Here is a 25,546-nt window from a genome sequence, read left to right as displayed (position 1 = left end):
TTCCTAGTACCCACCGACTTATTTTGTGTAGCGAGGGGCCTAAATGACTTTGAATTGAGCCTAGACACCCTTTTACTGCTTGGATTCCAGTGTCGATCGGCCCGACCATCTTGTGGCGACCTGCCCTTCCCTATTGCAGGTGAAACTCTCGGTCGTCAGCCGTGTCACACTTGCCACACAGTGTTCGACCATTTGTGACTTCCAAAAGAGGGTCCCAAAAATTAAATAAAAATAAAGGGAAAGAAACCAACAACTAAGGTTAGTGGTTGCCACCGCCTGGTGACAACCTGCCGAGCTACTTTGGCCCGGGCTAACTAGGTGTCGCGCCTTGACCAAAGAAAGTTCCTGATCGGCCTCTCTAGTTGGCTGATACAGGAGCTCGAGAAGATCCAGCAAGACGTGATGTACCACATATTATCCAACAACACCTGGTTGGCCACTACAACTCTGCCTTCCAAAGAGGCATGCCGAACTCCAATGCAACAACGTTCTCCGAATAGATAGGAGGAGGGGAGCAATCTACTGCTCAGGAGACAAGTCCAGGCCAACTTGACAACCCAAGTAACGAACTACAGTCCCTGTGAAATCCATCTAAACCCTTACCTGGCGACCAATTAGGCGTAGGAGCACTACCAACCCAGAAGGCTACTGTCTTCCTCCAATTGATGAGTGCTCTAGATGCACACAGAACACCTCAAGAGCCTGCTCACAACTGTGCAGATTGGCCTCCTGGCCCTCCAAGTACAAGGCTGAGTCATCGACAAACTCAGCATCAAGGAGCTCATTTGCCCTACTGAGAAGTCAAAAATCTGCTCATCGCCTCAGCATAGAACAAAAAAAGGAAGGGGGCTAGAGGGAAACCGTGTCTTACCGAATGTGTGAGCATGAAGCGTTCCCCTCTTCCCCTTGTCAAGAGCACCTGACCGTGTGCACGTCTGTAGAGAGCTGACACGTCTCTGATCCAAGCATCTGTGAAACCCATCCGGCGTACAGTGCCCTTCAAGAAGTCCCAGTCAACGCCTTATCAAAATCCAGGAGTATCACCAGATCCTCTCCTCGGAGACGCGCGAGGGTAGACGCCTCCCAAAAGGTGAAGATGCTATCAAGGATACTACGCTCCTCAACATAACCCGTTTGGGTCCCATGTATAATGTTGTCTAGTAGTGGTTGAATCCTCAAGCTCAGTCTATGCCAGAATTTTGTAGGATGAGTTGAGGATAGTGATGGGTCGGCATTGTCGAATCTCATCCAAGGAGCCTCCCTCCTTGGAAATAAGGTAGATCAAGCCCTCACCCATGCTATCAAGCATCTGGCTAGTGTGCAAAACGTACCGGAATGCACTGCAAAGATCTGAACCAAGCAAGTCCCAATTTCCGAGGAAACCTTGGACAATTACCTCGAGGGAGTGCTTTGAGGGCCTCATGGAGCTCCTCTAGCTGGAGAGGAAGCTCAAGTCTCTGTCACGTCTCCTTAGTAATAAGGCAAGGTATCTTTGCCCAAACCTGCTCTTTGCATGCATCCTGATGCTTTGATTGAGGCTCAGCTGACAACAAATCACGTTAAAAGTCAGTAGCAACTGCATGCATATCCTCAAGCTCTGAAGCAATTGACCCGTTGGGTCTCCTCAACTGGGTGATGGCGTGGCCTCACCGTCCCAAAAAACTCCCTAGTAACTCTGTCACTCACCCGGGTCCATTGAGATGCTTGCCGATGAAAGGCTAACTCATGACGCCGCTCCTCAATGCTAGCCAGCTCCTGTCTAGCCTGCAGCATTTGCTCCTCCAACCAAGGACTGTCTGGATGTTGCTCCTGCATCCTCGGCAAGGAAACAATGCCCCATCGGAGACGCTTCTCCTCCTCCCTCGCTACAGACTCATGGAGAAAGAAGCGACTAAGCTCAGCTAGTCCAGAGGCCATTCTACCAGCAGGGGTGTCCTGCGTGTCCAAGCTCTCTGTCCAAAGTGCCTCCACTTGCTCTCTGAGCTCTAAATCTAGCAAGATTTTCTGAGCTCTAAATCTTGCTCTCTGTCCGCTATGCCCATCCGTTTCGACGTGGTCTACAACTTTGCAGAAGAAACTTTTTACAAATTCCTCACCGTTTTGCTGATATTCAGCTCAGACTGACTGTATACAGAAATTCCAGATTTTCTGTTGTCGCATTGTGTGCGAGTTTGATGCACTTTTGGAAGCACGGGAGATGCTTGAAGTTGAGTGCATAAATTCTGAGTTGAAGATGCAATTGCAGCTTGTGTTAAGCTTGTGGTTTGAGGGTTTTTTGGTAGACTTGGGCAACGAAGTACGGAGGCGTTTACACACCATCGAGGCGGTCTAAAATCAAGATCAACCGATAAAACTCAAAATACACAAGTCACCTTGAATTCACCAAACCGTATTGCACAAATGGAAGGACGAAGATTTGAACGTCGAATCACGCCTTTGATGCACCAAACCTCAATTTATTGATGATGGAGCATGTACAATAGTGGTTTTGAGATTTGTGGAACTCACGCTCTCTCACTTGCAATGTGTAGCTTGAAGGCTTCTCTCACACCAAGAGTGAAGCTCACAAGTGGTTGCTACACCTAAGTCTCTCCTCACGCATAGAGTGTTGGGGTGCTATGTGAGATGTTGGAGGTTGTTTTACAAGAAGGAGAGGGGCCTATTTATAGGCCGGTGAGCTCTCTTGAGAGCATTGTTTTCGCATTGAATAAGTTTCCGGATTGCAAATCTTTTGGCGCTTGCTTATGCGCGGTCACTCCGTTGATGTATGTTGAGTGCGGATTGCCATTGTATGTGAAATGTGGAGCCATTTTGGCATTTCTACTCATTGGCATTGAGTAGTGTTATGGTTTATGGTAGAGATTGTACTTGAGTTTTTTGCTCAGTTTTTAGGGGAAATTCTGTCGGATTTTTCCCAGATTCTCGCCATAGTTTGTGATCGAGTGTTTACTCTCACTTTGACAGGTTTTGTCAGTTTGGACACAGTTTTGTGTTTTTGTATCCACTCTCGCAAGAGTGAGGAGTTGTGTATCTTTCTTTGCTTGAGACAGTGGTTTGCTCTCGGGTGGGAGAGTCTTGTGATCTCGAGCATTCTTTGCCATAGTTTTGCAGAGCTTATGCATGTATGTTGAGTGTAGTTTGATACGCATTGATTGCTCATTGTATTGCGCTTGCAGGACAATGGTTATTTTGTGTTGATAGCCATTGTGCATCGAAACTCTGGCGAAATTTTCCCAGGAGTTTTATGCGTATCATTTATGCGATTTAGGTAGAGATTGCAGGTTGCACTCAGCATTTGCGTGCGGTGTTCTCTGCAGGTGGGAGATTTGTGCGTGTGTATGCATCGATACCGCACAGTGTGGGCTTGGTGATTAGCTCACAGATTGCAGTGTGATACTAGAGCATGCGAAGCTTGTATTGACATTGCGGGAGCTCTATTTTGGAGTGTGTCTCACAGGTTTTACATTGTGTTTCTGGCCATATTGGTAGACAGTTTCCAGGTGTTTTTGGTGAGGTGGTTTTGCTTTCTAGTTTGCTACCTTGTGCTCATGGCAGAGACAGGTGATCGATCAGATTGTGACCTCTCACAGATGCGCGTGTTTGATGGGTCAGACTTTGCGGCATGGACAGAGTGTATGCTTGATGCATTGACACAGCGAGGGTTGCATCGACCATTGAGTGGTGATGTAGGTAGACCTTCAAACATGTCTGACGATCAGTGGCAGGAGCTAGAGGAGATGGCACTATCTACGCTCTCTTTGCACCTTGCGGAATCTGTATATGCTCTTGTTATGTATGAGACTACTTCGAGAGCACTTTGGCGCAGATTACATGATATGTATGATAGATCTAAGTCATCACGGACTCGTGTGAGACATGTACATTCACGAGCACGCCGACAGGTGACATGTTGGTATTGTGGTCATTCTGGACACGTTAGACGGCGTTGTTTTCGTCGTATGCGACATCGTAGGAGACATGGCAGTCTCAGAGATGTATGTAGTGATGCCATGGACTCAGTTGCTTTGACAGTTGAGGCACATGTAGTGTCGGAGTATACTAGTGACGGGGATGTCACTTTTACCTCGAGTTATGCACGAGATGCTATACATGTGGATAGTGCACTCCCTTCGCAGTGGTTGCTAGACGCAGATGCTATGTTTCATGTCACGCGGCATCGTGCATGGTTTTGTAGCTATTCTAGCGGGATGCTTGGCAGTGTACGTTTGACTGATGGATCGGTGCATGCGATAGCAGGTGCAGGAGATGTGAGACTGTCATTACCGAGTAGTGCATCTTACTTGTTACGACATGTGCGCTATGTACCAGATTTGACAATGAGTTTGATCTCGATTGGTCAGCTTAGAGATTGTGGATGTCAGATTTCGCTACGAGAGCGAGATTTTGTGATGCATTTGGGTTCGCTAGTGATTGCGAGAGGTGCCAGGAGTGGTACAGGTTACCCATTGCATGTGGATCACGAGAGAGACGGTGTTGTCTCTGTGATCATGCAGCAAGGTAGAGATCGAGAGAGCAGGCGAGTCTCTTTTGCTCATGGGTTGCAGGGTACTTTGCATGGAGTGCAGAGTAGTGAGCTCGTTGTGCACACAGTTGGGGCACGACTTGAGCAGTCACACAGAGAGGTGACAGAGTCAGACATGCATGCTTTGCTAGTGACTGAGCAAAGCAGAGAGTCAGTTGTGCGAGATACTTCTATGCAGGATAGACAGGTAGAGCGGTCTTGCTCTAGTGAGTCACGACAGGAGGACGTTGTGCAAGATTCTATGCATACGGAGTTAGAGCATGAGAGCTCTAGTGAGTCACAGCAGATTGAGTGGTCATGTTTGCAGTGGATGGTTGCAGGGGAGGCTGAGACGTCAGCGATTATGCAATCATTCCTTTCTATGCTCGAAAGTGAGCATGGGGATATAGTTGTGCAGGATATGTCTTCCAGCAGACACCTAGAGCAGCTGGTTTGCTCTGAGGTTGCACGACAGGGTGATGCGTCTTTTGCGGATAGTCAGGAGATGCATGTGGCTGACACGCCTTGTCAGTCAGAGATGCCTATTGCCAGGGATATATATGTTGATGCATGCTCCGTAGAGCTAGCAGGGCCCGCTAGCATTGCATCGGCATTCGGTGGTCTCATGTATGAGATGTTGATCTTGAGACCGGATATCGCAGCTGCAGTGGGAGCATTTGCAGTTGGGGTTGTCAGTCGTTTGTTGACTGATGATGGCATAGTGCACGAGGGAGATATGCAGGTATTGCGTACATACTTGCAGTACGTGTGCGGTACGTCTGGTGGTGTATGGACTTACACGGGAGCAGGACAACCGGATGCACACGATCACAGCCAACCAGTGGGTATGGGTTGAGAGCGGTTTTCTCTCACCTTTTGTAGTCTTTAGACTAGGTTCCCTTGCTTAAAGGCACAGTCGCCTTTAAGTGGGAGGTTGTTGGGGTATAGGCGTCTGTGCCTTGCCCGGCCGCCCAAAGTCTGGGCGCCCACTGACTTGTATACCTTATACATAGCATAAGTGTAGAGGGGGCTGCTCACTCTTTAGAGTCTCCCCACCCACATCGTCGTGTCTCCTTTTCTCTCTCTCACTCTCCGTCTGTGGTGCTCCCCGATCCCCTTCAGGGAGAGCCTTCCGTTCCTTTAGAGAGAGTGCAATGATCACAAACAAAGTGAATGCTACTGTGAATGAAAGTGCTGAGACTGAGAGAAAGAGAGAAGAATACGACACCTGCCGGTTCTCAAACCCTCCTCCAAGGGCCCCCCTCTCTATGGCCAGAGAGGTCTATGCGATAGATTGCACAAATCTGGTACAATGGTCTAGATGCAATGGACTTGCCAACGATGTCGACGGCAATGATAACGAGGACGAGGACGGGCTGCAATGCTGAAATTTGTAAAACGCTGACTTTTTGCTGATCTCTGACACTATGTAGGCGAGGATGGCAATGACGACTTGACGACGATGCGCTAAAAACGCAGATGCTGAAATCTGAAAATAGCACGTGACACTCCTACTTTGCGGTGAGAGCGAGAGAAGGACAAGCTGCGTGGGGGCCTCACAAAGCATGAGTGCTGCCAAACATCAGAAACGCTCAAAGTCATACATAGACGCTCCCAAGATGCCAATTCGCCTCGTGCACAGTAGCATGGCCACCTCCAACATGTTGAAGTCTCCCCCAACACACCACTGCTCTACATGTGGCAAAGACTCTACAATATGAGACCAAAACTCTACTTGTGCATTTGCCACATTGGGCACATATATGTTCAGGAAACCCTGGACTTGCATAGTACCACTGAGCCCTGCTTGGCACAATAGTACCTCTGTCCACAATGGCTTGCTCCCATGAGTCCGCAATAGTCATACATACCCCTCCCTGGATACCTCCAAGTCCAAAGGCAGCTAACCAAAATGTCTCATAGCGACCACAGAAAATCTGACCACATTGTCTAATGCGGCTCTCACAGAGGTGATGCTCTTGTAGCATAAGAATATCAATCTCACCACCCACAAGGCATCGCTGAAGCTCCTGACGCAACCAACTTCTCTGACGTTGAAACTGGGGCCTTCCTAATCCTCATGGAGTCAATGAGAAAAAACAGATGCTGCAGTAGGAGCCAACCTCGCTATCTTTGAGGCTTGCTTGGATGGCAGTAATCCGCATGCGAGCAACCTCTAGACAAACACATCTGAAGTGACTGTCCCACCCTGGCCCAAGCCAAGCGTGCAGTCCGTAGGGCTACATCCTTTGTCCAAGAATCCTCATGTACAAATACATAGCAAGGGGGGCTTTGAGTGTTAGCAAACAAGTGCACCACAATGTGCCTGCAACCTGCTGCATCAGGCAGCATCACACTGAACGTGGCTAAAGGCCAAGTGTGTATACCAGATCTGTTATCCCCAGGTCCCCTGTGTGGTGTGAGAACTCAATAGCCTTGAATCCAGTCAAGAACTGTGTGCAAGGATGATCCTTGCCGCACAACGGAAAGGAGAAACCTACCGATGTATCCAGAGCATCCCTGCCTTCGGTTGCTAGAAAGTGGATGTGAACTCAAAAGCAAGCTTCCTCCAGATCGGGAGAAGGGTCACCAAGGAAGCATGCGAAGCTATAGTCGAATCATTTGCGAATGTCAAAGCTGGTCAAACCCCGAGGGACTGTTGCAAAAGGAGAGGTCTGAACCAGAAGTGGTGTCCTCAGGTGGGGCTATCCCTCTCGAGCCATGCGACTGGTAGCAAAAGCACTACCAAGAGATCGTCTCCTTGTGGATGTGCGTCCAGTCCCGTGCATCTAAGGAGTGTGGGATGGGTCGGGTCATGAGGCTGAGGTCCCCATCGGGGAGAGAGGTGGAGGTGGAGGTGGAGGTGGGGGAGGAGGTGGCCGCGGAACGGAGGAGACTGAAGGTGGATGGGGGGGAGGCGGTGGAGGCCGGGCACCTACTTCCAGCCTTCAGCTGACTGATCGTTGGCGTCTGTCGCGGTACTTGTCTGTGTGTCCTGGGTACCTGTCTGTTGGGCATGCTTAGCCTTGGGAGGCTGCACATGCGCTGTGGGTCGAGATCTCCTGTGAGGAGAGGCCTTCGCTAAGTGGCCCATGTGCGTGCAAATGAAGCACTGGTTCGGGAGTCCTGAATACTCCACCCTCGTGTGTAACCATCCCCCACTCACCTTAGGTAAAAAGACCACCTTCGGGAGATTATGAGTGTCACGAAGCAAAACGTGTACTGAGGGCACAGCGATAGCCTTGGTTGCAACCGAAGCGGTAAGTACTCCCTCCGCAGGCCAGGGAAGCAGATAGAAACAGGCAAGTCTGCCTCCTCGACAAGAACGCCCGATGGTGGATCAAACCCATGGCGCCACTGTCGAAAATGAGCTCTGACCGCACGGATGGCGAACGGGCTCATTGAGATGACCTTGGCAGCCATCTTGGGAGTCTCAAAACTCTATCTGATAGTATCCTCGCCTGAGAAGCTGGATGTCAATGATCTTCCCCACCTCTGCTAAAGGGCGGGCTTGCAGAAGGTCGCGTACCTCTCCTCGACTAGGAAGACTGCTAATAATCTTGCAGACAACATAGGTGGCTTGAAGACGCTCCACCTCTACTGCGAGGCTCGCTTGCTCAGATCAATAGTATGGTCCTTAGGATGAGATGGGGGTAACTCGCATGGCAGGCCTTCTGAGAAACGTTCCGCATGTGTGTGCAGTAGTTCTTGTCGTCCTTTGTCCAATTTAGACATGTTCGTTCATTGTTCATCATTCAATTCTTTCAAATAGATCGAGCAAACAAAAAGATTGGATTTCATTAATTTTGAAATGGCCGAAGCCGATAGAATAGAGACGGACTTACCCTTCAATTTCACATCAAGTACGATTTTCATGCCCTTCTCATTTGTCAAGGTTGCTTCCTTAGCCCGTCGACCACGGTGTTGTTCTTATGGTACCAAGGGATTCCTAGGAGGACAGCACACCCTTCGGCATGATGTAAAAGTCCTCATGCCCTAAATACCCCTGACAATGCAAACGATGTTTGCCAATGACAAGTGTAATGGCTACATCCAATCCGGGGGCCGCTAGAACTGCCTCTGCCGGTGGCCCCATCATGTCGGGCGTAATCTCGAGCCGCGCCGCCAATTCAGGTGAAATGAAGTTGGCCTTGGCTCCTCCATCAAAAAAGATAAGGGCTTCCTAATCTTTCACTTTGTCCCATGCGCGGCAAAGTTCCGTACTTTCATCCATCTGGCTTGGGTCGGTTCCCATGCAGTCCTGCTTTGATCTTGCCTTTTCTGCCACGTTCTGCCGTTGCTCTAGAACTCTTTGGCCTGTCTTGAATCTGTCCTTGTTGTGCTTTTTTGGGGTACTTTGCGGAGATGTGACCTAGTTCCCCGCAACCAAAACACTTCCCCTCTTTGAGATAGTCAGCTCTCTCTTCTGTAGTCAATCGGGGTCGTGCATCTTTCTTTTTCTGGGGATTCTTCTTCTTTCTATTTTCATTGGTCGAGGTCTGTCTGGTCTTCTGAGTCAAAACTTCATCAGTGGGGTAGTTCAAATTCCCCGAATGTATCGAGAATCCCCGTTTCGCATGTCCTATTAGTTGTTGTATAGACTCGGACTTTTGTTCAAGGCAGTAATCTCGGATCTCTGCAGGGAGTCCGCATCAAAACCGCTCAATTTGTTCTTTAAAAGTGACCTTCTTAAACAAAGAGGTTGGTAGAAAAGATTCCCAAAACCTCTTGCAATATGCGTCCAAAGTGTCAACCTTGGTCATCCGAAGATGGTTCCAAGCGGTTCTCACATCTCGTTCGTACTCCTGGGTCAACCAAGAAGAAACAAAGAGCCGTTTGAACTTCAGCATGTTCGGGCATTTCCGTTTAAAAACGATGCTGCCCTCCTGATCTTGGAGTGCTTTGAGTAATGCCCGCTTGAGAAGGCTATGTCAAACTACTGAATGGAAGGCAAAGCCCTTGGAGTGTCTCGGAATCCAGAAAAGGATTCAAATTTTATGGACTGTCCTTTGTCTTCTTGCTCTTATCTTCGAGGAAATCATACTAGTTGGCTCTGTACAAGTGTTTCTTCTTTGCATAAAACATGTGATCGTTGGAGTCCGAACTGTCAAAGGATGACTCCTCCGTAAAACTATCAGAAACTGGTCGGAATCTGATTTTCTTTGCCTTTTTCTTGTTTTTTCCAAAGCTTTGTTTCTTGCTTCGCTTCTTGTCGTTGCTATCCTCCTGGCTCGAGTCGGAAGAGGAAGAAGCTAGAGGAATTATCGGAAGAAGAGGAAGAAGAACTGGGTAGTCCTTCAAAACACACACGCTTCTCGGTGGATTTCTGCCACTGGGTATGCACTTCAGCCATGGACTGCCGGGTCAAAAATTTTGCAAACTGGGTATCTTTGGCAAACTGAAGCATCTGCTTTGTGCACTCGATTTGCATATTTATGAATTCATATTGTGTGGGCCGGGTTGGCCCGTACTCATCTTCTGCTAGGTCGCTTGAATTTTCTGTATTGCCTCCTTCCGTCTCAGTGGTGGCACAAGAGGTCGACTGATTCTTTTAGGAATCCTTAAGTGCCTCGAGAAGAAGGATCAGATTTCCTGGTAGAAGAGAAATTGGTCGTGCTCTGAAATCACTGTAACAAACTTGGACACCCAAATTCACTTCAAAACACTTCACAATTCAAGAGTCGACATGGCCCGGCATAGTTCCGTGCCAAGAGAGAGTGGCCCCAAAGAACTGGTGCCCCTTTCAATATTTCTTTTATATTAATCTTTGAGCAAAGTACAACTCCTGTGAGTGCTCGCTCTCAGACTCTACGTCGAGATGCTCTGAGAAGTGAGACCCCTTGGGATTTATTTATTGTTACAAGGGATGCCAAAAGCAGAGCCGCAAAAGCATGTAAACCCAAAAGCATCATGATCCAAAAGCTGCCAGTAATAGCCAGCAACGCCAAAATCGGAAATTCCGTACAGTTTTCATACAGACCTGCCATGTTAGCAGTCAGCGCGTTTTGTGGTTGTCCGTACAGCAGTCAACGCAAATCGTGGCCGTCCGTACATCAGCCACGTCAGCAGGTTCTCATGCTTTTTTTTAAAAGCCTAGGTGTCCCCTCGGCCCCTCGGCAGTTGTCCATAAGTTGGAACAACTTATTGGTCATGCCACGTCATCAGTTTGTGACACTAAGTCAACGAATATCCAAGATGCCTCACAATTTGATCAGGCTTCACAATCTCACTTGGCCATAATACAGAGTGCCAATCCATTTGATGCAACGGCAACAATTTACATTTTCGAAAATTCACTTGCATGCGTGCCGCCAACCCATAATACATCGAACATCCTCAGGTTGATTTCTAGGCCAAAACATGGAGTCATCTGCATACGCTTGCGCCGCAAAATGATCACGAGATGGCAGTTCCAATCCATGTAAATGGCCAGATGTTGTTAAGGAGTCTAGATACAACAACAGAGGATGTGTAGCAATAGCATACGGCATAGCACTCAAAGGGCATCCTTGCCTGACCGATCGACCAAGATCCCATAATTGAGTCAGCTCACCATCAAGAATTCCAGCAGATCAGCAGATCGACTATGTTCATAAAGAAAATAGACCACGCGACGCTTTTTGAACTCAAAGCCCAGAGCCGTCATGATCTTAAAGTCCCAATGAAAAATGTCAAATCACACATACATGCTCGCGCACGTGCGCGCGCACGCACACACACACACAGATGAAATGAAATGAAATGTTATATTAACGTCTTCAAAAGGCCAAAGTGACCTATGAGACCAGAAAGTTACAATGCGGTGTATCTGATACAAAGTCAAATTAACAAAATAAATTAAACTAGGATAACAAAATATAAATACTGCGGGATCCTAAACTAAGCAGTACAATGTGAAGACAATATAGGAGGGGAGTAGAGATCCATCTTCATCTGCACTCTGGACGACGAAAGAGTATGGCTTGAATCCTTTACCGTAGCCTCCTTCGAAACTGTGTAGCTCCTCTTCTCCATCGGGGTCGTCTAGATCTCCCTAGCTCCAATGCTCGGTCTATGAGAATGCCAGTAGTGCGGGTAGATCTCTCCACCGTTCGCTGCTCCTCTGTCTGTTCTTCTGGGTGTACAATATCTAGTGTCAAGAAATATGTGATCTATCTTTGGGGATGCCTCTCTTCAGCTCTCCTCAGTAAAGTTTCTCTATGCCTGTGTAACTCAAGTAGATATAGCCCAAGACATCTTTGATCCTCATAACTCATGACCCTAGATAGAGGCCCAAAACCTTCTCTGAATAGACAGTGAAAACGGCCTCGTATCTCATAGTACACTGTGCAATGACATATGTAATGTACTTCTGTCTCTGGCTCTAGATGGCATAAGCGGCATATCCTGCTATTTGCTGGTGTCCCTCTGAATCTGCCAGTCTCAATCTCGAGCTGATGTGAGGATGTGCGTATCTCGCTAATGGCACAACACAAACCATGCGAAAGATGCGTGTCCATATAGCTAGGTTGAATCATAAACCCATCCCCTGTGAGGTGGAGAAGATGCTCTTTATAGAAAGCCATCTTTGTGCCCAACTCCTGTAACGGCTCTATCCATGTCCTCCTCGTGTCCAGCTGGATCAGATCCTGACGGATGAGTCTATTAATCTCTACATGTGTCAGAGACCTCAAGGGTGCGTGTAGAGAGTATTGAAAAGGAGGCAACCTGTCCATGGTGAAACCATGTGTCTGAAACCATGATGCCATCTGTGCATACCAGCATGATGTATCCCCATTAAGAGCTAATTGTCTGGAGGACTCTCGAGCCACCCTGGCATATCTGTCTCTGGTAGTATCCCACACACTGTGTACAAAGGAGACTGATCTGGTAAGCGCCTCAATTTCCATAGGGGGGGGCAGCTTATTCCGCTCGAATGATATCATGCGGGACGGAAACCTTGGCTCTAATAAGCGGAGAGATCATAGAGACCAGGGGCTTCTCCATACACCTCCAACCATCCTAGCCTATAGAATGTCCCCAAACCTGCACCCCATATAACATAGTAGAGGCAACCAAAGTATCAAAGAGCCATAACTGAACCTGCGAACACATCCTCTCCATTCCTCCCAGAGCCGCACCGGCTCTAGTTAGTCTAGTCTCTGCTTCTCTTCTCAAAGAAAATCTCAGCTCAGTAAAGACTACCCCCAAGTAAGTGTATGCATTTGTATACTCCACAATCTCCTGACCATATTTGAAAGTAGGTATTGATCTCCTGACCCATTGCGGTGTGGTGTTAAACACCATAACCTTGGTTTTACCTAGGTTTACACACAGTCCACTATCCTCTGCAAAACTGCGTAGTGCATCCAAATGTCGTTGCATACCTTCTGGTGAGTCAGATATCAGCACAATATCATCAGCATATAGCAACAATGGGATCCACGTCCCTACCAACTGGGCACCCTTGTCACCCTTTGTGTCAATGTAATCAGACACTTCATCAACATATATACCAAATAGAGTAGGAGACAATGGGCAGCCCTGTTTCACTCCAATAGTAGAGTGAACTAAATCAGATACCCCTTCCGGAGTGCGTACATGTCCCACCACTTATCTGTACAAAGCCATAATCCCCCAAATCACCTCTATGGGCACCCCCATCTCCTGCAATCTGCGCATCAATCGAGCTCTTGGTACCATGTCAAATGCTTTGGAAAATCCACAAAGCTACAATAGATCCGTCTCCCATGTGCTCTGTCCTCCTCAATGATGGCCCTGAGTGTCAGAATATGATCAAGAGTGGAGAAACCCCTCCTGAAGCCGGCCTGACCCTTTGCTCGTACACCCTCTCCCTCTGCACAATTACTCAAGTGTTGCTCCAGAATAGATGCATACAACCGTGCCAATGTGTGTCCAACCATAATAGTGCGGTAATTCCCAGGCTCTGTAGGGTCACCAGCCTTGAAGATGGGCACAATATTAGACAACCTCCCAAGTCTCAGGTAATCCCTCACACATGGCACGATTTAACAACACTGCGAGAACCTCCATCAGCATATCCTTGGCATGTATAAAGTGGTTCGCTACTAGACCGTCATGATCATATGCCTTCCCGGTCCTCATCCTGTCGATGGCCCTTTGTACCATCTCAGGTGTAAAGAAAGTGCTCGTAGCTGGGCAAGGCTTGGTAGGGTCTGGAAGGGGTTCCTGTCCAGGAACCGTATATGATGATGTCGCATATTGGCCCCACACATCAGGTGAAGTAATCACTGGGGGAGGGGAGTGCTCATGGAAGAGTCGCCATGCCTCTCTTGAGTCCCTACTCAAGAACATCTGATATAAGTCTCGCTCCATCTGAGCTAGGTAAGCTCGCTTCTTGCGTCGCACAAGGCGTCGGAAAGCAATCCGAGACTGTCTGTAAGTGATGACTCCTAAAAGAAGATCCCTCTGAAGCTGGGCTCTCATCTCTCTGCACTCCTCATCATACCAACTATTCTGGGGCATGCTCCCAGAATGCCGTCTCTTACTCGGCTGAGTGTGTGGGTATGCCACTGATGCAGCCCCATGCAGTGTCTCAGTCAGTAGAGTGGTGCACTCCTCCACTGAGAGGCCTGTACCATTTGTGCCAACTGTGCCTTCCAATAGACGGTCTTAGATCTCCATTGTATAAACGAAATCTGTCTCTGGTGTAAATGTATAGCGGGTGTGTGACGTGCCTCCTGATGTCTTGGTTGTACTATACTGAAATTTAACGAACAGTGTCAAGAGAGCATGATCTACTGCTATGCCCACTGGCCTGGCCCCCACTGTGAAATCCTGAATGCAAGGGACAAAGCTCGGTTGTGTCATAACATAATCCACTGTACTGGCCCTATGTTTGTGTGGAAAGCATGTGAAATCGGCTGCTTTGGGAAATCGCTGTAAGCCATTAAGTATGGCTAATCCATGTGTAGTCGTCATTATTATGAGGTATCTCCCATACTCAGTGTGCTCTCTGTCATCTGAGCATTTGTCCAGTCCCAACTCACCCACATCCAACTCTCTAAGCATCTCATTTGAAGTGTCGTAGAAGACTGTCTACGAGTTGCCCGTTCGGGCATTGAAGTCCCCTAGGAGAATGATATCAGCATCCCTAGAAAACTCCCATATGTCATCATCTAGAATAGAGAAAGGTGACTGCCCTCTGGATGCAGCATACACGGATGTACTGGGAGGAAAGTAACATATGGCAATATATAGGAATCGACCTGTGTCAGCTCTCAGTCTCACCCACATATATCTAGCATGATCATCTCTTCGTACAATATGCAGTAATGGTTGTAGTTCCTCTCTGAATAGCACTGCTACTCCTCCTGAACCTCTACTCCCATGCTCAGATCTCGCATTTGTCCTGTGAGCTGTCTCCCATCTATATCTGTCTCCCATCTATATCCCATCACATGTGGTATTACCTGTCCAGGGGCTTGATGAGTCTGTGAGAAGAATACAATATCCTTGTCTTTGAAACTGTCCTCAAATGCACCCTCGTCCAACCTCATAGACCCATTACAATTCCAGGTAGCCATCTTTAGTGTGGTCCCATAGGTCTCGCACTGTCATGCAGTGCGTCGCTCTAAAATCACCACCCGTCCATCTCTGTAAAAGGCTATCTTTCCCTTCTCCCTTGCCGTTGTAATCTCTGGCATTACCTCTCTCATATGTGCGAGCTGTGAGAGAGTCAAGTCATCCCCGAGGAAAATACCTGTCTTTTTGAGAGTAGGCCTCTTCCTCAAGAATTCCTTCTTCTCTTCCAGTGAGTGGAAGCGTAGTATGAGAGCTCTCCCCTTTGAAGACTCTCTCGTGCCATCGCTTTTCTTACCTACCCTCCATGCCTTTGTGTGCAAAGGCTTCTCCATCCCCATCATGGATGTAAGGCTTGTGACCTCTTTCTCCACATTGTTTGTCCTTGAGACCGGTCACTCTCACATGCAGTGCTTGCATCCTCCTCCTTTGTTCCTCTTCGAGGGTCATGTTGATAAGCGTCGGTGTACAAGGAATTTCTTGACCTTTCCCTTTCTTGGCGACCTCAATCCATTTTTCGGCCTCGTCCGTCTTTTTTTGTGTCCTTGTTATCATCTCCGCCCATGAAGATATCTTTGTCACACTCAGTTTCTCTTCCTCTGTGATCATCCTTACCTGGTCCTTGATTTCCTTGATTTCATCTATTACCGAGGGCTGAAATTTGCCTCCCTCTAGTCCACTGCTTACTCTATCAGCAAGCTCCTGTTTAAGGGCTGAGACTTCTTTTTTGAGTGTCCGTATCTTGGCGTTTGGGTTCTCCTGTTTGAGGGCTAAGACTTCTACTTTGAGTGTCTGTATTTTTGCGTTAAGGCTCTCTTTCTCCTTCTTCCGCTGTGCGCCTTCATTGAAGACCATCTGGAGGAGGTTGGCCTTCTCCTTCCACCATCCTTCCATCTCTGTTTTCCACTCCTTCATTTCCCTCTTCATCTGCGCCATCCGCTTGTTCGTGAGCATGAAGGTTGCCTTTGCTCGCGACTTGCAAACAGGTGAGACATTGACGGCTGCCGTGTCCTGTGCAGGGTCTTGTGCAAGGGAGATTGCTTCCATGTTTTTGTCGTTCAAGAGATGTATCGGGCTCACTTACCATTTCGCACGCCGAATTTTCCGCTGAATCCTACGCGTATGATTTCCCGTATGATGCCCAGCTGAGCTACGCGTATGATGACCCTCCTACACCTAATGAGTAAAAGCGCCTACCTGAGTGAATGATGTTGCCGCCTACGCATATGATGATGCTGCCCGTGCGCTCTTGCCGCCGTCTACGCGTATGATTTCTCTGTTTGCATTGTTTCCGCCTGCGTATTTGACCGCCAGCTTCTGCTGTCCAGCTAGGGGGCATGGGGCAGCATCGCGAAGGTGGGCAACATCAGGGGGCAGGAGGCTGCAGCGTGCAGGGGGCGACGCGAGCAGGCAGGGGCAGGGCAGACAGGGCGGGAGCAGGCAGGTAGGGGCGGGGCAGACAGGGCGCGAGCAGGGGGTCAGGGCGTGAGCAAGGGTTGACGCGAGCAGGCAGGGGCGGGCACAGGCAGGGACTCCTGTCTAAGGCGCATGCATTAGGGTTCGCGTCACCTGCTGCCTGTGCGCGCGTTGCCCAACTCTGCGACCTGCTGCCTGTGCACGTCTTAAGGTTCTCGACCTGCTGCCTGTGCACGCCCTGAGAGAGAGAGAGAGAGAGAGGGTTCACTACGCGAGAACTTTTTCTTGATTTTCTTATGTCCATAGCTTAAATGTCAGACTCCAAAGTTCTTGAGCATCTTATTCTTTGCTTTCGAGTGTTCCAAATCTTGAGACTCTATTCCCTAGGAGTGATGTTTTTAGATAAATGCAATGTGGATTATGAATCATTTTATCCAAAAGCATTGATTACCACGTGGCGTTCTCCTTATGGTTTTCTGGATATAACACAGCTCATACAGGCGAGTACTCACAAAGTCGTGGCAATTGCCTGTGGCGGCACGCTGTTTTAGGCAGCTTAACTTTTTAGTTGTATTAAGGTAGATCAGTGTAGTGGGGTTCATTGAGCTCTTTTTTCTGTTGTATTATAGTTACATCTCATATTTCTTGTCATGCAGATTTCTATGGAGGCGCAATGTAACTTTTGCCGTTTCCAGACATTACAAGCGTTTTGATGTTCTTGAAGAAGCTGAAGCCAATAAGGCTGCAGGGAAGTATGATAATGCCTCTATCAATGCTCAGGTTGATTTCTATCGAAGTGAAGGGCTTGTACCATATGACAGATCAAAATCCGTTTTCCCCAGTGGTTGGTATTATTTACCTTTCACACTCTGTGGAGCAGCGAGTTCCTTTAAGACTCTTTGATTCCTCTTTCTTAAATGCAGATGTTCCGGAGGGATGTGTCATTATACGGGAGCATACACCAATCACAAACCTGTTCACATGCCTTTGGTTCAATGAAGTAGATCGATTTACGTCAAGGGATCAGCTGAGCTTTGCTGTTGTTCGTGATAAGCTGATGGGGAGGGTTCCATTTCGGCTGAGCATGTTTCTAGATTGTGAGCGCAGGAATTTTGTGGTGCAGGTCAGCTTATTTTCTTGAAATCTTGTGCTATCTTCTCTTTCTCAACTTGACATTAGCAGTAATTTTTTCTCCGGTCTGCAAGCAGGAGTATCATAGAGATGTACTTGAGCAAAGGAAGTCTACGCTGAGGGCTCCCTCCATACTTTCTAATAGTCAGATGAGCAAGCGAGCTTCTGACTTTCGTCCCACCCCCTCAGGGACAATCCCAACGCGTGCTACATCAAAGAAGCATAAAAGAGCATCAAGTAGGCGGAAGATGGGATCAAGAGTAACAGCCAAAGCTGAGTGAGCAACATACTTTTGCCTTTTCAAGGAAGTTTTGGTGGTAACAGGTGGTAACAGGTGGTGGGCACAGAACACATTATAATGGTGTTGGCCAGTTTTGTTTATGTAACTGGTAACAACTTAACGGGCCCATGACGCTCTTGATAGTGCTGTCTATAATTTCTTTTCACTGTACATGCAATGAGATGAGAACTTGGGCTCAATTAATGTGCACGGTAGCCCCTAAACCTCATGTTATGTGGCCTCCTTATACGTGAAAGACACCTTCTTTATTAAGAAGGTTGATGACTCCCCCCAAGAGGTGAAGTGCTTCAATGGTGAAAGATGGAGCCTAGGAGTACCATTGTTGCTTGTTAACTTTTGAGCAGGGAATGTCAAGGGAGCCCGTAGTGGAATTTTCTGAACAGATAATGGGTACTGAAAGATCAGAATTACTATTAATGTATGTGAAAGAATGGCAAATTATTTTCGAAACAATTACTGTCAAGCTCTGCAGAGGGTGCACATTATTCAAGCGACGATCGCCGGACACAGTGCCTGTTGGTTTGTGCATCTTATTTTCCACGTCAATTGAGATTGACACGTGCTACACTCTTTAACTGTATTGTCTTCTGATTAGAAGGAAGGGTTGCTGTTCTTAAAGTGGTGTAAGCACTATATGACATCTGTTAGAGCTGGCCAAATTAAGGGGGTGTTGAAGTGGAGGGGAAAGGGCTTGTGCCTTATAGTTGCCGTGTGCTTATATATACATATATATACAATGGGATGTGCAATTTGTTAATTGCTCAAATAAATTTAATGTCCTTTTGTAGAGTCCATTGTCACCTACCAAACCGTGAGTGAAAGGAAAGTTGATTCATTTTGCAATCATATAAATGTAATCTACCATACATTAGAAGTTAGAAGAATTTATACATGTGGATAGAAGATAAATTAGGATTCGATGGATTGTAATGTGGCAAGAACACCTCTAATATTCTAGCAAGAATAGTAATTAAAGGTACGGAAATAAATATTCGAATTTTTAGCCATGGCAAAAAAGGCTAGGCAACAAAATCACTATTCATGTAGGTTTATTTTAGATTGCCAAAAAAGTTGCCAATGTGCATTATTGACTAGCATGCACAATGCAAACTTCGGCCTCTATCAAAGGCTTCTACCATACTCTTTACCTCTCTTGCTTTTATAGGCCTCCTACTTTGCAATTAGCCATGGGATTGAAGCCGTGGGGGTTACTTCATTCTCTTATTACGAATCCTTCATTCATTGGCTCTATGTCTTGCATGTTGCTCGTCTTCTTTGGCCTAATCTTGAGCCTCTCTCCACATCTTGTACTTTTAGTAAAGTAGCATTGGTGCTCATTGTTCCCATGGCCCTTGGGTGTTGTAATGTGTGGGAGCATACATGTCATGGTACTATTGCCCCTTTTGTTGACTATTGCTAGTGAGTTTAGATAGCAAGGAGCCCTCCTTTAGTGCCTTGTTAGCCTTCTCTTGTAGCCCTTGTTTGGCATCTACAAATATTTTGGCTCCCTCTTGCCATCTGCTTATGGAAACTATTGTTGGAAATTAGGGTTGCATGGAAACACACACAACTTGGAGAAGACGAAGGAAGCTCAAGGCACACAACAAAGAGTATATTACTTTGTGTGCAATGAAAATATTAAGATAGCTCTAGAGTGATGGGCGTATATACAATGCATAGGGAAAAAAATCTCCTATTGAGGTAAAAAATGCCCCGACAGTTCTAAGTGTGTTCACACGCATCACTACCACATGTATATGGTATCAAATCCCCCTAGGAGTGATGCGGTGAACGAGAGCTGGCACATAAAGTATAGGGAAGTGCCATGCCATGAGGAAATGATCAATCCACAAAGGGGGAAAGCGCAAAGCTTTGCGAAAAGCTTCGAACTTCTCATGAGACAATGCCTTTGTGAAAAGGTCTGCGAGGTTGCCCTGTGGTGTCACATAAGCCAAGTTGATCTCTCTTGCTGAGAGTCTCTCTTTGACGTAGTGATAATGCACCTCAATGTGCTTTGTGCGAGCATGGAAAACTTGGCTCCTCACAATTGCAAATGCGCTCTATCGATGACGTTGGCAGTGCAAATTAGCCATAAGGGGTCTGAGTCATACACAATCAACCATAGTTGTGAAGACTACCCTATACTCAGCCTCACAACTAGAAGTGGCCACAGTAGGTTGCTTCTTGCTCATCCATGACATGCATGAACTGCCGAGCATGAAATAAAAACCACTCGTGGACCTCGCGTATCAAAACAACGAGCCCAATCTAAGTCCAAAAAAGCATGTAAATCCGGTGGCAATGATCCCTTCTTGGGATAAAACAACCCAAGATGTAAAGTTCCACTCAAGTAGCGAAAGATCCGCTTGACAGGTTCCCAATGCTTAGACCCTGGGCTATGCGTAAATCTACTAACGTATGAGACTGCAAACTGAATATCCGGCCTCCTATTACATACATCAATAAGGCATCCAGCAACAATTTGGTAAAGCGTGACATTGGTAGGATCACCAGCATGATGAAGACTCAATTTTAAACTTGTTTCCATGGGAGTGGCAATAGGTTTGCAATCCTCAAGTCCAAACTTACATAGCATTGGCTCTATGTAACTTGTCTGACACAAGGCAATACCACCATCACACTGCTTAAGTTGTATGTCCAAGTAATGATGCAACAACCCCAAATATTTCATCTTGAAAGTAGCATTCAAATTAGCCTTAAATTTAGCAATATGTGCCTCATTCGGACCAGTGATCAACAAATCATCCACATAGAGTACAACAATGAGAAGTACATCACCCTCATGCTTCACATACAAAGTGCTTTCTCATACCAAGCCTGAGGAGACTGCTTCAACCCATACAAATCTTTCTTACATTTGCACACTTTATCCTCTTGTCCTTTCTTGACAAAACTGTTGTATTACATAAAATTCCTTAAATATGTCACCATTTAAGAAAGCAATAACAATGTTTGATTGATGTACATCCCAACCAATATGAGCTATCAATGCACAAAGAAAACGCACACTAGTCATATGACAAGTGGGAGCAAAAATCTCTTCATAATCTATGCTTTTTTTGTTGTGCATAGCCTTTCACAACAAGTCGAGCCTTATAGCGAGATAAATCTCATCATCCTTTTTGCCAGGGGGCAAATCACATAAAGTCCATGTGTCATTTTCTATAAGTGCATCATATTTTGATTGCATGGCAGCCATCCAATTTTTTGAATTCGGTGCTTCATCAAAAGACAGAAGTTCCTCAACATCATTGGAAACAACCCAAGTGTAGAAATTTGATGCATAAGATGCATGGTGAAAACTTGAACAAGTATGACTAGACAAAGGTGCATACAATTTACTATCACACAAAGTATATACCAGCCATTTTGGCATACCTCTAGATTGCTCATTCTGAGCCCTTTCCACATCAAGTGCATCATGTACATCTGCATTAAAAATTGGATGACCTGTAACATTTTCAGAAACCCCCATAGGTTGTACATTTGCCTCATTGGAATTTACATGCAAACTTCCACCACTGAAAAGAGGCAATAAACTATCATATACGTCCTGTGATATTACATTACTGTCTCTAGTACATGACAGCAAGGACTGAAGAGAATCTAACACAAATACAACATCCCGTGAAATCAAGATACACTTTGTTTGCGAATGGTACAACCTATAACCTTTGATTTCAACACTATAATCAATAAAAATGCACTTGATAGCCTTATCATCCAATTTTCTACGTTGCGTTTGTGGCACCAAAGCATAATCCAAACACCCAAAACACGCATGTGATCAATAGATGACTGAATTCCCATGCAAGACATCCTTGAGAGAAGTAAACAAGTCACGATGAGAAATAATGTGCTTTATAGCACCACTGTGAAAGTACCACACATGAGATCTGCAGCAACTGACGTACATGCATCATGGACAGAAGGATCATAAGTGCACTCTGCACTAAATGTCCATTCTGCATCTACATCAACATCACGATCTCCTTTCACAAAAAACTCTACAATAGCTACACTTATAGTGGAACCAGTCTCTTTCTTCTTAGCCTCTTTTGCCTTCAACTTAGGACACTGCTTGATCAAGTGATCATTAGCTATACAAAAATGGCAACGCATCTTCTTTTTTCCCTTTTCACCAGAATATCTAGACAAAGTGTTGCTAGTAGAAGCATTAGGAACATGTGATTTACCACTCGCAGAAGAACAATGAGAAGTGGCAACATTACTGTTACCACTTTTCCTCTTAGCAGCAATAAAGGCCTATTCAATTGGACGATGTTTAGTCATGTTTTTTCTTGAAAGTGACTCTTGCGACAACAATGTGCATAATGCATCAAACTTGATAACTTCTGGATTTCCTTAGGTCATAAGTCTTCCAGTACTAGCAAAAGTCTAGTAAGAATCTGGCAAAGCATCAAGAACAGTCTGCACAAGGGAACTGTCAGAAATGACTTGGCCTATATAACTAAGTTGCTCATTAATATCCTTGACACTAGCAAGAAAAGTGTCCATCTCATCTTCCCATGCATAATCTTGGACTCCAGATCTTTACGCAATAGTGCAAGTTTAGCCTCATTGCGACTTGCATAAAGAGCAATAAGAATATCCCAAGCCTGTTTTATAGATTTTGTTGAACGAATGTGAGGAGTAATAGTGCGCTTCACAGACAACACAATCAATGCATGAGCTTGCGCATCTCTTACATCCCAATGAGCTTGTTCAGCTGTAGGAAAAAAAACTCTAGTTGCAGCAATCTTGCCACCAAAACCTACAACATCCGCAACATTGTTTACATCCTGAGAAGAAGGATGTACATCAATGCCCTGCACAATATTTCAAATTCTCTTTGACACAAGGACATGTTGCATCATATAAGTACACATAGGGTAATTGTCCCCTTCCAATCTATCCTCAAGAGCTGCAAACATCTTGAACACATCTATGTGAAGGAGTACGAGCGGAAGTGCGACGCGAGAGAGAGTGTGAGAAGAAGAGCACGACGATATGGTGAACTCGCTCTACTGTAATGTGTAGAGCATAGTGAGTTCTTATTAGGTTTTTACAAAAGAATATGTGTACATACCTGGCAGCCCGCCCACTTACCTGGGCGACCACATTGGGCTTTATACCCCAACAACCTCCCACTTAAAATCCAATGTGGTACTTTAAGTGTGAGAAGCTACTATACAAGCTAATATACAAGAGATGTAGAGAAGTGATGTACTACCCTACACCTAACTGCTTGCGAAAATGCGCAAAGCTCTCTGAGGGAAGTCCTTTTGTAAGTAGATCAGCAGGATTTTCTGTGGTGTGAACTTTGACAAGCTGAAGTTGCTTATCCTCGAGCATTTCCCTGATGAAATGATACTTCACATCCACATGCTTTGTCTTTGAGTGATAAACTGGATTGCGAGCCAATTGTATAGCACTTTGACTATCACAATATAACACAGGCATCTCTTCTTTGATTCCCAAATCTGTACTAGTCGATTAAGCCAAATTGATTCTTTGCATGCCTCTGATGCTGCAACATATTCAGCCTCTGTAGTAGACTAAGTAACACAATCTTGTAATCTAGAACGCCATGATACTGCTCCACCAGCCAATGTAAAGACATACCCTGACGTAGACCTTCGGTTGTCTAAGTCACCTGCATAATCTGAGTCTGTAAAACCCTTTACACTTAGCTCCTGACTCCCATAGCATATACGCATACTCTTTGTAGCTTTCAGGTATCTCAATATTCCTTTCACTGCCTCCCAATGTTTCTTGCTTGTGTATCGACTTACTACTCCCACTGCAAATGCAATGTCTGGGCGAGTAGCAATCATTGCATACATCAAACTACCCACTACAGACGCATATGGAATCTTATCCATTTCAGCCTGTTCTTCCTCAGACACGGGACAATCTTGTTTGCTAAGTTTCACATATGGTGGCAATGGAACACTCAGTGCCTTTCCCTTCTCCATATTGAAACGTTGCAAAACCTTGTCAATATACTCTGTTTGAGATTACCAAATCAACTTCTTTGATCTGTCTCTCTCAATGCGCATACCAAGGATATGACTTGCCTCACCCATGTCTTTCATGTCAAACGATTTTGCCATCTTTGACTTCAAAGCTGAAATTTCTTCCAAGTGCTTGCCAACAATCAACATGTCATCCACATACAAAATAAGGATCAGCCAACTACCATCCTTAGCCTTCTTTGTATATAGACAGTGATCGAACTCACTACGTTTGTAGCCTTGAGAAAGCATAAACTTGTGGAATTTATGGTACCATGCCCTCGGTGATTGTTTTAAGCCATAAAGACTCTTTAACAACTGGCATACCCAATCTTCCTTGCCTTTCTCAACAAACCCTTCTGGCTGCTGCATGTAAATTTCCACATCTAAATCACCATACAAGAACGCTGTCTTGACATCCATTTGGTGCAACACCAAATCTAATATGGCAACCAATGCAAGAAAGCATCTCAACGTAGTCATCTTGACCACCGGAGAGAAGACTTCATCAAAGTCAATGCCTTGTTCTTGCTTAAAGCCCTTGGCAACAAGCCTTGCTTTGTACTTTGGCTGACTATCATGAGCGGTGATCTTATACCTGTAAGCCCATTTACAAGGTAGAGCCTTTTTGCCCTGTGGTAATACAAGTAGCTTCCATGTCTTGTTTTTATGCAGAGATGTCATCTCTGACTGCATGGCCAATTGCCAATTCCCGGAGTCCTTCATTTGCACTGCTTCCTCGTAACATGAAGGCTCATTGCAATCAGTCAACATGACATAATTCATAGATGGAACAAATCTATCAGGAGGTCGCGTGACACGTCCAGATCTACGCACAATAGGTGGCTCAGGCTCAGCCACAACCTGTGGTTCCACTCTATCCTGTCCTTGCTCCTCTTGAGCTCTGACATTTTGTCTTGCACGTGCAGGTCCATCTTCTTGGAAGACAACTCTTCTAATCTCCTCAACCCTTTCTGGTTTAGAATGATATTTGGATTCATTAAAGTGAACATCATTGCTGCGGACAACCTTTCTGGATTCGGGATCCCAAAGTCTGTACCCCATCTCACCAGAATTACCATAGCCTAGAAAGATGCACTTTCTACTCTTTGGCTCAAGTTTGTTCCTAAATTCCTTTGGAACGTGAGTATATGCCTCACAGCCAAAGACTCTGAGATGCTTGTATGAGGGCATTTTGCCTGACCATACCATCTCTGGCACTGAATCCTTCTGCAAAACCTTGCTAGGAGATCTATTTACAAGATGAACAGCTGTTGATACAGCTTCAGCCCAAAACCCATTTGGCAGCTGTGCATTAGACAACATACTTCTGACCTTCTCTTGTATGGTCCTATTCATCCTCTCAGCAACACCATTTTGAGGAGGATTGTAAGGAGCAGTAAGTTCACGTTTTATACCTTTTGACTCACAAAAGTCCTGAAAGGCCTTTGAAACATACTCTCGTGCGTAAGCATTTAAGCTTCTTGCCACTCTCATTCTCCACAAGTGTCACAAACGTTTTGAAAACACTAAACGCTTCATCCTTGTGCTTGAGAAAGTAAACCCATACTTTCCAACTGTGTATCTCTTCTACTG

At 45.9% G+C, this 25,546-nt stretch overlaps 1 protein-coding gene across 1 annotated transcript in view; it reads left to right on the top strand.

The window, feature by feature from the left end:
- Positions 1–18,482, top strand: part of LOC147460207 (putative hexosyltransferase MUCI70) — a 63,506-nt gene extending 45,024 nt beyond the window's left edge. Inside the window, exons 7-9 of the mRNA XM_086511300.1 lie at positions 17,137–17,324; positions 17,404–17,603; positions 17,689–18,482. Coding sequence (XP_086367426.1) covers positions 17,137–17,324; positions 17,404–17,603; positions 17,689–17,892 — 592 coding nt within the window. The 3' untranslated portion in view covers positions 17,893–18,482. The remainder of the gene's footprint in view (positions 1–17,136; positions 17,325–17,403; positions 17,604–17,688) is intronic.
- Positions 18,483–25,546: the final 7,064 nt, after the last annotated feature.

The sequence above is a fragment of the Adiantum capillus-veneris genome, chromosome 4 (assembly GCF_014529385.1).
Source record: "Adiantum capillus-veneris isolate H3 chromosome 4, ASM1452938v2, whole genome shotgun sequence".
Taxonomy (NCBI): Eukaryota; Viridiplantae; Streptophyta; class Polypodiopsida; order Polypodiales; family Pteridaceae; genus Adiantum; species Adiantum capillus-veneris.
Note: the sequence above shows the minus strand (reverse complement) of the source record. Positions and strands in the feature narration are given on the sequence as shown.